The sequence below is a fragment of the Onychomys torridus genome, chromosome 4 (genome assembly GCF_903995425.1).
Source record: "Onychomys torridus chromosome 4, mOncTor1.1, whole genome shotgun sequence".
Lineage (NCBI taxonomy): Eukaryota > Metazoa > Chordata > Mammalia > Rodentia > Cricetidae > Onychomys > Onychomys torridus.
In genome coordinates this window covers 145,046,071-145,062,492 of record NC_050446.1, presented here as the reverse complement: position 1 = coordinate 145,062,492, position 16,422 = coordinate 145,046,071, and the positions used below count along the sequence as shown (strand labels likewise).

At 43.4% G+C, this 16,422-nt stretch overlaps 2 protein-coding genes across 2 annotated transcripts; both read left to right on the top strand.

Annotated features, from left to right (window-relative positions):
* Nucleotides 1–5,645: 5,645 nt before the first annotated feature.
* LOC118581387 (cystatin-14) lies at nucleotides 5,646–8,803 on the top strand. The gene is made up of 3 exons (XM_036183438.1): nucleotides 5,646–5,941; nucleotides 7,125–7,235; nucleotides 8,623–8,803. The coding sequence occupies exons 1-3, from the start codon at nucleotides 5,726–5,728 to the stop codon at nucleotides 8,701–8,703; spliced, it is 408 nt and encodes a 135-aa protein (XP_036039331.1). The 5' UTR covers nucleotides 5,646–5,725; the 3' UTR covers nucleotides 8,704–8,803.
* A 3,726-nt stretch (nucleotides 8,804–12,529) lies between these two features.
* On the top strand, nucleotides 12,530–16,273 carry LOC118581389 (cystatin-12-like). Its single transcript, XM_036183449.1, has 3 exons — nucleotides 12,530–12,724; nucleotides 15,347–15,457; nucleotides 16,193–16,273. The coding sequence occupies exons 1-3, from the start codon at nucleotides 12,530–12,532 to the stop codon at nucleotides 16,271–16,273; spliced, it is 387 nt and encodes a 128-aa protein (XP_036039342.1).
* The last annotated feature ends 149 nt before the right edge of the window (nucleotides 16,274–16,422 follow it).

The window sequence follows — 16,422 nt, the reverse complement described above, 5'->3', positions numbered from 1 at the left end:
TCAATGACAAGGTTGATGTCATGCTGAGAATGCCTGGTAGAGGAGTTTGCTTCCTGCATGGCAGATGAGAAGCAGAGTGAGACAGACAGGAAGGGGCTGGGTTCCATTCTCCCCTTCTAGGACCTGCCTCCCGTGACCCAACTTCTACTGATTGTACCACTTATGGGCTTTATAACCTCCTAGTAGCTCCATAGGCTGGGATGACACATAAGCCTTCAGGGGACATTTAAATTCCAAATTACACACTGTATTTCTTCCCCCTGTGGGTCTACATCTGTGGAGGTGATGGCTTCTCTTCCTTATCACAATACTACTTCTGTTCTGTGTCTCTTACCTCACCAGCCATGGTTTTCAAAACCTTTCTGTTTCCAGGACTAGGAAAGAAATAAGTGGGGACTAGAAAGTTGCTATTTGGCTCTAGCTCTAGTGCCCTGGCCTTGGCAGAAATGCCAATCTGACATCCTTTGGGTGCCCTCCCAGTTCTCCACCTTCACTGCTAAGATCTACTCCTCTGCTGTGCTCTTGGCTGCTGGATGAGCTTCCTATGATGATCTATCTCTCAAGTTACCAGAAACAACAGCATATAGAAAGGTAAGTTTACCATCTCCTAATAGCCAAATCTCCAACCTCCAATTCCGTCATTACTTCTCCCATGACTTTGCATCTCTCTCTCAAGGACCCTTTGTCATTGCATGGTATCTACCCAGTCACTGAGGTGATTCAAAGTCTCTTTTTCCTGTAAGCAGTGTATTCACAGGTTTGTAATCTTGGACTGAGGCAGCATGGGTTGGGACATTGCTCTGTCTGTCACAGCAGTAGAGAGGATGTATCTTCTGCTGTTTGGGCTTACTCTTTCATTCTGAGACTTTTTTTTTTTTTTGACTGGGATTTGTGAGCCCCTTTTAATGTCTCTCACATTCTAAAATGACTTCAACTCAGCCCATTCTTGGACATCTGCCCATCCAAGAAGTGTACTTGAATGGAAAGAAGGAGCCAGAAACCATTTCATGCTCACCTGCTCTCCAACCTCCGGCCCTTTCTCTTTCTAGACATCGGCAAGAAATGCAGTGGTTTTTCCACCCACTATGAAAAGCTTGAGTTCTCTGGCACCCAGCTTTATACCGGTTTTCATAAATAACAAAGACTTTGTTGTTACATTTGATAGAATATTTATTTTCAAGGTTACAGGGGATTGTTTAATGTCTGAAGCTATAGCCTTGGGGTTGATCTGCTGGTCATCTACTGTTGCTTCAGGTAGATGAATGTTTAGGGGTTCAACTAGTTGGTGTCTAAAGCTTCTCACACAGCCTTCAGCCCTGGTGTGTTTTTAAGTTCTCTGATTGCCAGCAAGAAAGGCAGCAGCCATAGCAGGGCATGGTGGTACATATTTTCATTCTAGCACCCCAGAGGCATAGCAGATGGCTCTCTGTGAGTTCGAGGCCAGCCTGGCTATGTCCCACAGCCCTCTTCTCCCTTTCTTCTAAGAGAGAAGGGCAATAGTCAACAAAGCATAGTTGTGATGATTTTTTCCTAAGGGAAATAGCTGATCTCATAAAGACAGTAGAAGTTCTGCTTGAAGGATAATCTTGTACAGCGCTTCTGTTCAGGCATGACTCTGTTTATAGATCTGTTTATATTTCTTGGTTTAGACCCTGTCAATAGTACACAAGAACACCCTTTCCACAAACTCTGCTGGTTGTCCCAAATTCCTCATATGTATTTATACTAATCTGGGAATGTACCAGAGTCTTACTTCTCAGCTTTGAAGACAAACAGATGCCTTAGCAGCTGAGCCCCACCCAACACCCACACTGGCAGGAAATCTAACTCCTCCTCCTAGAACAGCTAGGGCTCCCTAGGTGCCACACTGGGGGTTAATAGGCCAGCCACGGGTGGCTGTCCTGACTGTCGCATGGTGTTTAGTGTTCCTTTTACCATTGATGCCATTTGGAAAGCATAAGCTGGAAGTCTTTTTCTCAGTCTCTGTCTCATGTCCTGGTGTCCTGTCCCCTGTAGCTCATGTTTATCTGCCTCTCAGGTAGATATCTGTCTATCTAAATCTATCTACCTGTCTATCTAACATTGTCTATTTAGGAGATGCCTCTCTCTCTCTCTCTCTCTCTCTCTCTCTCTCTCTATATATATATATATATATATATATATATATATATATATATATCTTTTTTTAAATTTTTTGAGACAGGGTTTCTCTATGTAGTTTTGGTGCCTGTCCTGGATCTAGCTCTGTAGCCCAGGCTGACCTCGAACTCACAGAGATCCACCGGGCTCTGCCTCCAGAGTGCTGGGACTAAAGACCTGAGCCACCACCTCCTGGCTATCTATCTATCTATCTATCTATCTATCTATCTATCTATCTATCTATCATCTATCTATCTATCAGTCTGTCTATCTATCTATCTGTCATCTATCTATCATCTACTTAGAGCTGTCTAACAGATGACTGTCTAGTTTTATTATCCCCACTTGGTGAAGCGATAATTTTTTTAAACCCACTGACTTGAAACTCATCTTGATCCAAAGCCACATTCCTTGAGTGCATGATTCACTTTGAGACTTCAATTCTGCCCCACTCTCAGGGAGTGCTTGTCTATTCTTCTCTTGCCCCCTTCCTCAGCCTGACTCTGCTAGAGTCCTGGGAATGAGGCTCAAGAACCTGCACAGCTGATTGGCTCCACCAGTCTTTACAGTCTATTGCATTTGTTTTCTTCTACAAGCATTTACAGCCTCTCCTTTGTATTTAACTTTCCCAGCATTTTAAAAATTAATTTAGCTTGCCACTTCTTGTTGGTATTTTGAGTTGAGATTAATTCTAAATATACCAATTCACAGAGAATTAAGTTTGTGTCATACTGAGAATTACACTTATTATTTACTTCATGTTTTTTAATACTTTTCAGAAGACATAAAAATACTATATATATTCTGCTTATTATTGGTGATCAGGCAGGTGGTCCTGCTGATCTGGGCTGAGTTATTTCTTACACTGAGGCCTCAGCTAAGTAAGGCCCATGTGATGGGTAACCTTCCTTGTTACCTTGATTGCAGATAGAACCACTGTGGAAACACGTATGTATATGCGAGTGTTTTCAGAAAGATTTAACTGAGAAAGGAAAACTCACCCTGAATGTGGATGGTACCATTGTACTGGGGACCCTGACTGGATAAAAAGGAGAAAGCCAGTGAAGCCCTGGTATTTATTTCTCTGTGCTGGGATTAAAGGCATGTGCCACCACCGCCTGGCTTTGAACATTTCTTTCTTTCTTTCTTTTTAAAGATTTATTTATTTATTATGCATACAGTGTTCTGCCTGCATACCTTTTTTTTTTTTTAAAAAAAAAAGATTGATTGACTGATTGATTATGTATACAGTGTTCTGCCTGCATGCCAGAAGAGGGTGCCAGATCTCATTACAGATGGCTGTGAGCCACCATGTGGTTGCTGGGAATTGAATTCATGACCTCTGGAAGAACAGCCAGTGCTTTTAACTGCTGAGCTATCTCTCCAGCCACCTTTGAACATTTCTTTAAGTCTTTCTCTGCCATTTGAAATTCTTCTGTTGAGAATTCTGTTTAGGTTTGTCTTAGTTACGGTTTCTATTTCTGTGAAGAGACACCATGATCACAGCAATTCTTATACAGAAAACATTTAATTATAAGTGGCTCACCTACAGTTTTGGAGATTCAATCCATTATCATCATGATGGGGAGCATGGCAACATGCAGGCAGACATGGTGCTGGAGTAGTAGCTGAGAGTTCTCCATCTTGTAGGCAATAGGAAATTAAATAAGACACTCGCCTGTGTCCTGAGCATAGGAAACCTCAAAGCCCACCCCCACAGTGGTATACTTCCTCCAACAAGGCCATACCCACTTCAACAAAACTAACAAAACTTAATAGTGCCACTCCCTATGAGATTATGGGGACCAATTACATTCAAGCTACCACAAGGTCTGTACCCTATTTTTTTCATTTGATTATTTGATGTTTTGATGTTTAGTTTCTTGAGTTCTTTATACATTTTGGAAATCAGCCCTATGTCAGATGTGAGGTTGGTGAAAATCTTTTCCCATTCTTTAGGCTGCCATTTTGGCCTACTGATGGTGTTCTTTGTCTTACAGAAACTTTTCAGTTTCATGAGGTCCCAGTTATTAATTGTCAATCCTAGTGTCTTGTTACTGGTGTCATATTCAGGAAATATTCTCCTGTGCCAATGCATTCAAGACTGTTTCCTACTTTCTCTCCTATCAGATTCATGGCTGCACTGAATCTTGATCCTGAGTTTGATGAAGATATACTAATCACTTATAGATAAATGCCTACAGGGGTCTTGATTCTGAGTCTGAGGAAATTCAGGAAGCTGTTTCCTATGCCAATGCATTCAAGACTATTCCTCACTTTCTCTTTTATCAGGTTCAGTGTAACTGGATTTTTGTTGAAGCCTTGGACGTGAGTGTATCATTCATCACTCATGGATGAATGACTGGGGGCAGGGCTTGAATCTGAATCTGATGAGGATAAATTAACTACTTATGGATGGATGACTGGGGGCCTTGATCCTGATTCTGAGGATACACTAACTACTTATGGTTGGATGACTGGGTTGCAGGGAGGCATTTTCCTTTTCTATGTATACCATAGTATTCAGTTTATTAAAAAGTATGAAATAGTCTATTGCCAGGTGATAACTCTACTGCGTTCTGCTGTGTCTTAGTGAATTTGGGAGTGACTGATCTCAAATGTAGCACAATTAGACACCAGGTCAGAGATTCTCTGAAACCATGGATGTTGCACAGTCCAGTGAGCAGAGACTCACTATGTCCAAATTTAACACTATGCTTACAAAATGTGCTCTTTTAAAGCACAAGAAATATTGGTTGTATTCTCAATAATAAAAACAAAAATAGATCTCAATACGTTTCAAAGAAAGGTAAGATAGAATAGATGTTCTTTGACTATGGTTGACTTGAGTTAGAAGTTGGTAAGTAAAAGGTGATTTGAAATCAGGTGTGATTAGAATTAAATAGTTGAGTAATTAGAGCCCAAAGGTCAGAAAAGATGTCAGAGAAGATGAGAGCAGGTTAAAAGCCATGGTACTGACAATGAGCACAAAACACCAGGAGAATGGAGATAAATGTAGCTGCTGGCAAAAAAGGATCAGGGCAGTCAGGAAGGTGGCATCTAATGGACATCCCCAAATGATTGGCCTTGAGCTTGGTGGGTGGTGTGTGCTGCAGACAAGGTCATGGGTCAGGCTTGGCAACAACTGATTCCATTTCCCAGGAGTGAGTTCCCCAGACCTCTCAGGAGTTCCTCCAACCCTGGAAATCCTTTCTAGCATTGTTTAAGGACAAACAGGGCTGGCATAGTGCCACTAGACTATAGTACAAGTGGGACCTGGCCTGGAAAGGCATAGGGACAGCCCAGAGATGTGCATACAGAGGGTACGTCTGTGGATGCGTCTCACTTCAGGGTTTGTGTCACGCAGGGTTTGGAATGTCTTCTTTGGCTCTACCTCCTGTTTGGGGTGGTGAGAAGGGAACAAGGCAGAGGAGTGGAGATAAGGGCCTAGACACAAGCACACAAGGAGGCATTCAGGAGCACAGGTCTCTGATGGGCAGGGCTACGTGGGATCCTGAGCTGAGAAGGGCGTTACCAACTATGTCTATTCCATCCCTTTCTCCTTGTGTCCCCAGTCCCTCGGCTGATGCAAAGGACAGCCATGTTGTGGAAGCTGTCCCTACTTGTAGGACTGATTGTGCTAGGCACTCATATGTGGACCATTGACAAAGAATTTGTAGCCATTACTAAGGATCTAGATTATTTTGTGGCATCAGTGGAGTTTGCTGTGGCTCAGTTCAATGACAATAACCCAGAAGAGAACATATACCGGTTGCTGGAAGTTGGGAGAGCCCAGAAAAAGGTGAGTTCACGTGCAGAGCATAATTCCTTCATGAACAGACCTGGGGTGGGAGAGCATTGGCAGGGACTGATGAGAGTACTGGGTCTGCAGCCATGGTCTGGGGACCCTCCCTTACCAAGGACAGCTTTTCTTATTCCCTAAATGAGTTTGTCCTGGGCTGTTGTTAGCCCTGGGCACTGTGCCCCAGAGCCCTTGGTATCAAACATTCTACCTCCTCTAGCTGCTGCACAGCCCTGGAGATGCAGGCTTAGCTCCTCATATGGGCCCGAACATGGTGGTGTGATGTGAGGGATGTGATGGAGCAAGTGTGTTCTTAGTATGTGTCAAACATAGATGCAGGTAAAGACTGATAGTATGTTTTGTTGAGGTGCGTTGCGCATTTGGTGTGTGCTGGGCAAGTGTGGATACTGCCTTTACCTGCATGGATTCCCAAGTGCCCAGTTTAGTCAGCTTTGGGGGCATATTTCCATGTTAGTTCACTGAGATGAGTGCTCTTCTCTGGGAGGAGTTGCTGTTGGGTGCTCTCTGAGTTTCCATGTATCTCTATTTAAGGGTATGACAGTCATTCTCAATAACTTCTCACAGCATCTTGAGAGGATTTCAAAACTGGGTAGTGTCTGTGCATTCACCACAGTCTGTGTCTCTAAAAGGAGCACTTGCGTGCTGCCAGCACTCATGTGAAAGGCAATACACCCCCTCCCCCCCCACCAAGCTCCTCATACCCCAGCCAAGGTGGAATTGTGTCTGCTTTCTGTTCTAGTTAAAGGAGTTTCTTAGCAATTTAATCCAGCCCATTTCTTAATCTGATTTCTTAATCTGGCCCATGCCGCTCAAGTAAATGTCTGGGAGATGTCACATTGCCATGTATGGCTGTAGCCTGTACAGGTTGCCTGTTCTGTAGTTTTTGATTGTCATCCTCTAAATGTGCCATACCCTACACATCTAAGCCCCTGTAGCGTGCCAGAGTTTAGCAAGAAGTACTGGAAGAAGACTGGTATATGTTTTGTAGCTCTCATAGACACATTTCTATTGACATAAAATGGCAGGATGTGCCATAAAGATGCCTGTTTATAAGCACATACATATTCTAGGCATTAGACCATTGTTTACTTGATTTTCTTTTTGTTTTTTTGTATTTATGTTATGAAAAATAAGATCTATTTGCATAATTTCTTTTCTACAGACATGGACAATGATATTTTTAATGGATTTGGAGATGGGCCGCACAATTTGTAAGAAGCATGATGAAAACATCCATAATTGCCCATTGCTACAAGGCCCGGGAGAGAAAAAGGTTAGATAATAAAACCATCCCCAATTTACAACTGATCTTTTGGGAATGAAAAGATAATGAAGCAAAATCCAAGACAGGGTTTAGAGAAGGTGTGGGACAATCCAGGCAGAATGAGGGCACATCTCAGGGATCCCTTACTGGAAGCAGAAGGGGCTATCTTCTCCCCTTATTAATTAATTTTTTTTTTACTTTATCCTTATCTTAAAAGATCTGTGTTAATTATTTGAGAATTTCATACAATGTATTTGGATCCATATTCTCTCCTCAGTTCTCCTCTATCTCTGCTCAGATCCACCTTTATTCCCCAAATTATGTCCTATTTTTATTAACTTACTCAGTCTAGCTGGTGCTATCCATCTATTCCTGAGTGTGGGGCCATGCACTGGAGTGTGGTTGACCTACCAGAAACCACACAGAAGGGCTCATCTTGAGCAGACAGAGCCTGGCTCCCACACCCGTGGTGGCATCCCTCTGCTGCAGATGCCCACACGGCTTCCATCTGTGACAGAGCTATCCTCGTTGTCTTGGACTTGTGCCTTTAGAAGCCATCAGGATTTGAGGAGACAAAATTCCTCCTGTGGTCATCAGCCTTCCTTTGTTCATGTCTTGGGGTTAGGAACTATTTAATTTATCTGCATACTCTGACTTCCTGATAGAGTCTGGATGATTCTGAATGACATCTTTGTTCTGCATGGCCTGTAATCCATGGGATCTGGGACCTCGAGGATAGCTTTCCATTTGGGGGACTATGTTAGTGTTTGGTTTCACCTTCCAACTAATGGCCTTGCAGCAGATGCATTTTGAGTGGTTTGTGCTGCTGTTCAGCTGGAAAGTGCCTGATGGGATCTTCTTTCAAGTAGTCCCTTGGTTCTTCCAGGATCCTTGGGATAGAGAAGCTCATCTGTCATCATATGTTGCAGGGTGGAATGAGAGTGGTGAGCTGTGAGGACAGGATGCCTCAGGGTGAAGACACCAGGCAGGTGTTTTTTCAAGACCCCTTTGTCTTAGGTAGAAGGTAGCCCTGGCTGTCCTAGAACTAGCTCTGTAGACCAATCTGGACTCGAACTCATAGAGATTCACCTGCCTCTGCCTATTGAGTGCTGGGATTAAAAGCATGTGCCACCACCACCTGGCTGCAATTGTCTTTTTTTATTACCTTGCCTCAGGTATGAATGTCTGAATAAATCAGACTCCTCAGTTCATGTGAAACAGCTCACTTATGTCCATTGTACTAGTGGAGATTTGAGCTCTATGGTCCCCACTCCTGTAAAATGACTGTTTCAGCTTTACTTTTGAAAAAAAATTTAATTGCATCCTGAGATCCTATGGCATGCTGTATTATCTCAACACATTATAATGTTCTAACTTATTGTGATTATTTTTTCAGGTGCACTGTGTTTTCCAAGTAGATGCCCGACCTTGGTTTTCTGGCTTCTCCATCCTGAATAGTACCTGTGTGCCAACATAAATGGGAGAGGGGCTCTGTCTACACATAGTAGTCTCCCTTCATGGGAGTGTGACTATCTGTAGTCCAAGGTCTACAATGCAATTAGAAGCAATATCACAGCATCTTCTGAATCACTGAGCAACGCTTAGGGTCTTCTGTATTGTCTATTTGTCATGGATATCATCTTCAATGATTGGCAATTGGTGTGTGTGTGTGTGTGTGTGTGTGTGTGTGTGTATGAGTGTATGGGGGTATAGCCCTGGCTGTCCTAGAACTAGCTCTGTAGACCAATCTGGACTCGAACTCATAGAGATTCACCTGCCTCTGCCTATTGAGTGCTGGGATTAAAAGCATGTGCCACCACCACCTGGCTGCAATTGTCTTTTTTTATTACCTTGCCTCAGGTATGAATGTCTGAATAAATCAGACTCCTCAGTTCATGTGAAACAGCTCACGTATGAACCCTACTGATTGATTTGTGCTCTCATTAATTCATTCGTTAATTTCTCTGTGCCCCTTACCTATGCATTCATAATGAATGCAGAAGCCAGGCTTAGTGGTATCTGCCTATAGTCCAGCACTATACAGGAGAGGAAGGGGAAGATCTTGGAAACCCACAAGCTGGAGACCATCTTAGGCACCACAGTGATGTTACAATAGACAAAGAAACAGAAAGAAAAAGAAAGGAAGGAATACAAACCACTCTTCCAGGGAGCAGTCATCTGTATCCTTACTGCTTCTGTGTCAGGAATCAGGCTCACAGTGGTGCCCACTCTGCAGTGGGACCAGTCCCAGGCTCAGGGGTGGTGGGAAGGAGTAAATGACAGGTTAGGAGGTCTTGCCCTCCTGAATACCACAGACTGTCTGATAGGGCTAGAAATACACACAGGATTCTAATGTGAGAGTTCCGGGTACTTTTCTCAGCAACGACAGATCCACAGAGTAAAAATCACAAAGGAGATACAAAATGTGATAATTTATTAAACAAATTTGATTTTGTGTTTCATAGAACATCATCCAAGTTCAGAACATGCACTCTTTTGAACATGTGGATAATTTAACAAAACTTAGCATGTTCTGGCCCATAATTTACATCTTCATGAACTTTAGAGAATGGATGCCATATAGATTGTGTTCTCTGATGGCAGTGAAACTTATCTAGAAATTAAGAAAGGAAATACTTGAAAATTTAGCTATGTATCTTTAAGTGATACATAGGCTAGTGAACTTGAGTGAACCCAAATAGGATAGGATATTTTTAAAAATACATAATTGAAACATTCGTACTTAAAAAAGATTTTTTGTTGTTTTAATTGTGTATATGTGTGTCTGTGTGCGTATGTCTGTGTGTGTGCATGTGTGTGCCTGTGTGTGGATATATATATGTACAAGAGCCTGCAGAGCTTCCTGACATAGGTGCTGGGAACCAAACTCCAGTCTGTTGGAAGAGCAGTAAGGACTCCCAATCACTGAGCCATCTCTCCATTCCCCATTCTTATTTCTTTATGAAAAAACAAAACGAACTTTTCATGTATGATGTGTGTGTGTGTGTAAGTGCTGGTGTTCCATGGCTCATGTGTAGGGGTCCAAGGGCAACCTTGGGTGTTGGTTCTCACTTAAAATCGTTTTTGAAATGAGCAATCTTTTGTTGTTCACTGGTGAGTATGCCAGGTTAAGCGGCCGGTGAGCTGCTGGAGATTGTCCTATCTCTGCTTCCCATCTTGCCATAGGAGCATGGGGATTGCTGACATAAATGACCATACCTGGATTCACGTGGCCTCTGAGGATTTGAATTCAGATTCTTATGTTGGTGTGGCAAGTGCTGTAGCCATCTCCCAAGCCCCTCAATACGTTCTTAAGTAACAAATGAGTGGACCCTGCTGCTGCTACAGAACTTCAAGAGACATATTGTACACGTGGGAGTGTACAAGCCAGAGAGCAGAGACAAGACAGCAGATGACTGCATTGGATTCTATCTCAAGATTGCTTCCTCTCTAATTCTTGTTTGAATCTGGAAAAACTACAGAGTAGGGGTAGTGGATTGTAACAAAAATACCTAAAAGAAAAACAGAAAACAATGGTAGATAGAAATGGTTAGGAAATCCAGGGGTCAGTCCTTCGGGAGAGATAAGACAGTTGCTAACCTTTGGTAAGCTAAATCTAGGTTTAGAGAAAACAGTCAAATCACAAGCTGCGAATGATAAGGGGCTTCTGTGCAGATCTGGAGACATTAGAGAGAGAGATGACAGTAAGGTATGATCAGACTATTACTAGGAAGGGAATTTAATAAGATATAGGAGCTCGCGTCTACTGTGGTGGGGAAGCCAAGGGGTTCAGGCATGCTTTGAAGTACTCCTGGTGGGAAGGATATCTGCAGTTTTAGACCCCCTTACCATCATCATCATTCTTTTTTGTTTGTTTGTTTGTTTGTTTGTTTTGTTGTTGTTGTTAATGTGAGACAAGCTAGAGTTATCTGGAAAGAGGAACTTCAGCTGAGAAAATGTTTCCATTAGATGGCCTGTAGGCAAGTCTATGGGACAGTATCTTGATTAATGATTGATGTGGGAGGGCCCAGCCCACCGTGGGGGGTGCCATCCCTGTGAGGCAGTTCTGAATTGTATAAGAAGTCTGAGCAAGCCACCAGGAGCAGGTCAGTATGCAGCATTCACCCATGGCCTCTGTTCCTGCCTTTCACTTCTCCAGACAATGGATTACAAGCTATAAGATGAAATAAACCCTTTCCTCCTCAAATTGATTCCTGTCGTGTTGCTTTATCACAGCACTAGAAACCTAACTAAGACAGTGTCTGTCATCAGACCCTCTTGTGAGAGCCTTTTCTCCCACCTGGAAGCTGCAGGAAAGCATTTGCAGTCATGTCCACAGTCCTGTCCTGTTCCATGATAGAGCTCTAGTTCTGCTCCTCCTCTGCCCCCAGGGGCCATTTTTTTGGAATCATCAAGGTTCAAGTATCCTGGTCTCCCATGGCAGGGAAGACCATTCATGATGGCAAGCTTTATATCTTTTGAGCCTACTCATTTCCTTGCCTTATTCACCTCTCACCAGTTTCTCCGTAAGTGAGTCAGAGTGTGGAGCATTTTTCCTGAGATGTCTGGCACAGGGCTGAGTGGCAGAGCTGGGTGTGGATACATTAGTAGGTGCCTCTTTCTGAGTCCAGCCAGCTTTTAGGCCCATGGCTGCCATTTGTGTCCATCTCTACAGACCCACTGCCTCCAATTATGGTTCTCCCTGGTACTGGGTTGGCAGATCTCAGGGAAGGAGACAGAGGTGATTAGCTGGCCCCTATACTGCAGAGATGGTGGTAAAGATGATTTCCCAGTCCTGACTCTGACCTCTCCCATTGGGCTCCTCTAAGGCTACAAAATCATGAGTACTTGATTCTTAACTCCAAATATTTAAGACCTATTTTACTTCATGAGAGTTTCTGTGGCTCTGCCAGTTCTGAAATTCAGAGCAGTAAGGGTAAGCCAGTTGGACTTATAATTGCAAACTTCCTATCAGTTCTTATTAGGCTGTGCTGGGGCTGGGGGAGGCAGACTTGGAAATGCACAGGCAAAGGGTGCGTTGCATGAATGCCCATGAGCCTGTGGCTTATGTCACCAAGGTATAGAAAATGTAACTTCCTCTTCTGCCTTCTGTTCTCAGTTGAAGGGAGGGACAAGGCAGAGGAGTAGAGATAACACTGGCTAGATGCTCTAGTCAAAATTAGGGTTTTAACACCACAGGCCCTCTGGTGGGCAGGGCCATGTGGGATGGCATCACCATCTGCAGCTGTGCCACCCCTCCACCCATGCATCCGCAGCTGCCGGTGCTGACACGGAAGACAGCCATGTTGTGGAAGGCATTCCTGCTTGTGGGGCTCATTGTGCTGGGGATTCATGATTGCAGCTTCAAATTTATAGACATCGACAAGAATATGGAGTATTTCGCCATTTCTGTGGAGTATGTTGTGTTCCACTTCAATGAAAACCAGGATGATGTTTTTGCCTACAAGTTCCTGAGAGTCCGGAGAAGTCAGTGTCAGGTGAGTAACCTGCTTCCTGTGTGGTGCCTGCATTCATTCCAATACTTGGCAGGGCTGAGGAACTTCTGGGTTTGCAGTAAGTTGAAACCAAGGCTTTCATTTGGTAAATGTTAAAAAAATAACAAATAGTAATAGAAAAACTCAGAATTTGGGGCTTATTTTAAAGTGAGTGTAGCCTCTGAAAAGCAAGGTAGAAGGGAGGCATCATGTCCCAATCTGAGTTCAGGATGAGGGGAATCGAATCAGGGCTGAGGGAAGCCAGGACAGCAGAGAGACAGGTGATGAGAGTCGCAGGCACAGAAATGAGAAGTAACAAATCCCCACACAGTAGACAGTTGGCAGCAAGTGTGGCAGGGTGACAGGTACCCGTGGGAAGCTGGATGAGCTGGGTGGGCATTGCTCAGCAAGGTAGAGATGTATTTTGGGTACCTGGTAACATCTACATCACTACTGAGATGTGTATCATGAATCTTAAAAGTTCTTATTAATATAACCAAACCCAGAGCCAGGTATTGAGGTGAATGCTGGAAGATCAGAGAAGCAGAACAAGCCATAGCTACCTCACCTTGCCAGTTCCTCAGCTGATGCTGTTTCCTCAGACTCTGAGTCCTCATATCCGAATGTATCTCATCTGAACTTCTGCTAGAAGCCTAAAATCTTAACCAGCCAAAGCCTCCTAGTTCCTGGTCTTCATGCCTTATATACCTTCCTGATTTATACCATCACTCCCTGGGATTAAAGGCTTGCTTTCTGTGGTTAAAGGCGTGAGTCACCATGCTTGGCTGTATCCTTGAACAGATGGATTTCTGCCTTTGGAATGCTAGGATTAAAGGCATGTGCTACCACTGCCTATCCTCATGTTTAATATTGTGGCTGTTCTGTCTCTGACCCTAGATAAGTTTATTAGGGTGCACAATACTTTGGGGAACACAATACCACCACAGAAATGATGCTCAGGCAGGCAGGCAGCCGTGGAGCCAGACTGTTATGCTGAGTGAAGGCATAGGTAAGCTGACCCCAAATCTGTGAGTAAAATAGTAGTCCAGGTGGGGTGAGTACAGAGACACAGGGGTCCTGGGAGCTGAAGAAGGAAAGAAAGTGATGGCTCTTTGGGTGGGTGGGAAGTGTAGGTTGTCACAGATAGACCTTTGAAGGAGGATGAACCAAGTGTACTCAGGAGACATGAGTCTCCTGGAAGGATGCACTGTGCTCTATGACTTGTGTCTTGGGGAAGGAAATACTGAGATGCAGGTGTGCAGAAGGGCATATGGCAGTAAGGATGCCAAGCTGGGAGCACTAGGAATCTACTGAGTGGTGCTCCTCATGTGAACCACCAAACTTTTCATTGAAGGATTACTGAGTGTAGTGGCCCACACTGCCACTGGACAAGAAACTTCAGACCATGTTAGAAAAAATGGTGCCTTGATCAACATGAGTGAGTGTTGGAGCAGATGTGGTGTGTGATGATCTGGCTGAAAAATAAGTGGTGCCAAGGAGGGACCCTAGAAGGTTTTTTTTTTCTTTCTCTGATATAAATGGGTAGGAACACTATCAAATAAACAATTGAACAACGGCAAAAACAGAACAAGAGGATCTGAGGAAGAGACAAAGCAATCTGAGTAGCCACCTCTGTTTAAGGGAACACCCTGTGTAGGGTTTTGATAGGTTACTGAGAATACTAATGGAATACTTGATAGCCACTTCATTTACGTACTTGCAAGAAGAGTGCTCTGTGTAGTCAGTACCTACAGGAAAGATAAAACTTAAAGGGGCTGATGTGTTCTCTGCTCTCCCTGCTCATGGCAGGCTGTCTCACCAGGGTCCTATTCTAGGTCAAAGAATCATTCACTCAGCAGGTACCTCTGATGCTACTTAGACGAATTTAGTACTTATCATAGTGTCATGTGTGTGGCTGTATCATGTACAGGGGCTTTGCTGTGAGCTTGATTGTGTGGCTATGTGGCATGCTGGATACTCCCAGCCTGCCAGTAGGACTGCTAGGTATTTACCAGTGAAAAAGACTGAGGGAGACTCAGTGCTGGCCCTAGTTTGACTTCTCAGATATTTGGCAGCTCCAGGGACCAAACTATCTTCTTTGAACATGCTAAGCACACACTTTCAACTGAGCTATATCCCTACGTAAATGGGCATATCTCTTGTGTAGAATTAAAAGAAAATTTTGAAAAAAAAAAAAAAAAGATTAAAAAGAGGCAGACCATGGAAGAACATCCTGCAACCCTAACACTTGTGAAGCTGAGGGACAGTAAAATTGAAAGTTGGATGTTATCTCGGGCTATACCGACCTTGTCTAAAAGAGCCAACTGACACTAACAAAGAAAAAAACAAAAAAACAAAAAACGTGGGGCTGGGGACTTAGCTCAGTGGTAGAGCGCCTGACTAGCAAGCGCAAGGCCCTGGGTTCAGTTCTCAGCTCCGGCAAAAAAACAAAACAAAACAAAACAAAACAAAACAAAAAACCCCTCCCCATAAAATAACAGAGAAACACGATTGTATGTGCTATGCACTATTTTTTTCTGTTTGTTGAACTCTCACATTTTCTGCTTCCCTTTCACTTATTCTAACGAAATGTTTTCTAACAGTTTCACACTTTCTTCTTGACAGACCAATGAAATGGTATATTTAATAGACCTGGAGATGGGCCGTACAATTTGTGGGAAATATGATGAAGACATTGACAATTGCCCATTACAGGAAGGCCAAGGAGAGAAAAAGGTTTGAGATTAAATTAACCCTTTCTATCAGCAATCTTTTGGGAAAGAGTGCAGAAGGGGACCATCTTAAGCAGGCAGAGCCTATCTCCCAGTGCTGGGGCAGCCCTCATATCCTGTTCCAACCCTATGCCTTCAGAGACCTTTGAAGGTCCAGAAAGATCATGATTTCCCTTTGGTCATCAGTCTTCAATTGTTCATTTTTTGGTGCGGGGCGGAGGGATGAGAACTATTTAGTTTGTTTGCTCACTCAGACTTTCCTTTTAGAGTCCTAAGGGTGATTCTTGGTGACATGCTTGTCCTATAGCTGATATGTGATCCATGAGATCTTGGACCTTGTGAATGGTTACATCAGGGGGACTCTATCAGGGTGTCATCTCACCTTTCAACTAACAGCCTTCATTTAGCCTGATTTCCAGGGCCCTTGGGAAGACGTATAAATTCATCTATCACCATATGTGTTAAGGAAGCTGTGAGGATAGAAAGTCTCAAGATGGATGATGGTCCTGGCCAGGTGCTTTTTTCAGGAGATCGAAGGCTCTGGTTGGGGAGATTTTTGTAACGTATGTCATTTCTCATGGTGGAGCTTTGAGCTTTATGAGTCTTTCTCTAGGTCAATGTATTTTAGTTTCCTTTTCTTCTTTTTTAAAACTTAGTTTTGAGCAAATTGAGCCCCTACTATCTAGATAGCCTTAATGCATTGCATTTTTCTAGTTTATGCTTTGTAACTTTTTTTCAGGTACGCTGCACTTATATTCTGGAGTCTCTAGCATGGAAGACTGAGTTCATCATCTTGAACAGTACCTGTGTGCAGACTTAAGTGGGGGCAGGGGTCTCTGTGTACCTGCAGCCAAAGTCCCCTTTCCTCTGAAGGTGACTGCCTGTAGTTTAAGGTCTATTTAGAACCAACACAATTAAAGTTATCACAGAACATTCTGGATCTCTGAACAGTGTTTAAAGTTTTCTGTA

Bases quoted from the DNA above. Each gene is read 5' to 3' on its own strand.
- LOC118581387 (XM_036183438.1), top strand. From the start codon at position 5,726: ATGCAAAGGACAGCCATGTTGTGGAAGCTGTCCCTACTTGTAGGACTG. The intron at 5,942-7,124 runs GTGAGTTCACGT...TCTTTTCTACAG, and splicing joins TTGGGAGAGCCCAGAAAAAG to ACATGGACAATGATATTTTT. The intron at 7,236-8,622 runs GTTAGATAATAA...TTATTTTTTCAG, and splicing joins AAGGCCCGGGAGAGAAAAAG to GTGCACTGTGTTTTCCAAGT.
- LOC118581389 (XM_036183449.1), top strand. From the start codon at position 12,530: ATGTTGTGGAAGGCATTCCTGCTTGTGGGGCTCATTGTGCTGGGGATT. The intron at 12,725-15,346 runs GTGAGTAACCTG...TCTTCTTGACAG, and splicing joins TCCGGAGAAGTCAGTGTCAG to ACCAATGAAATGGTATATTT. The intron at 15,458-16,192 runs GTTTGAGATTAA...ACTTTTTTTCAG, and splicing joins AAGGCCAAGGAGAGAAAAAG to GTACGCTGCACTTATATTCT.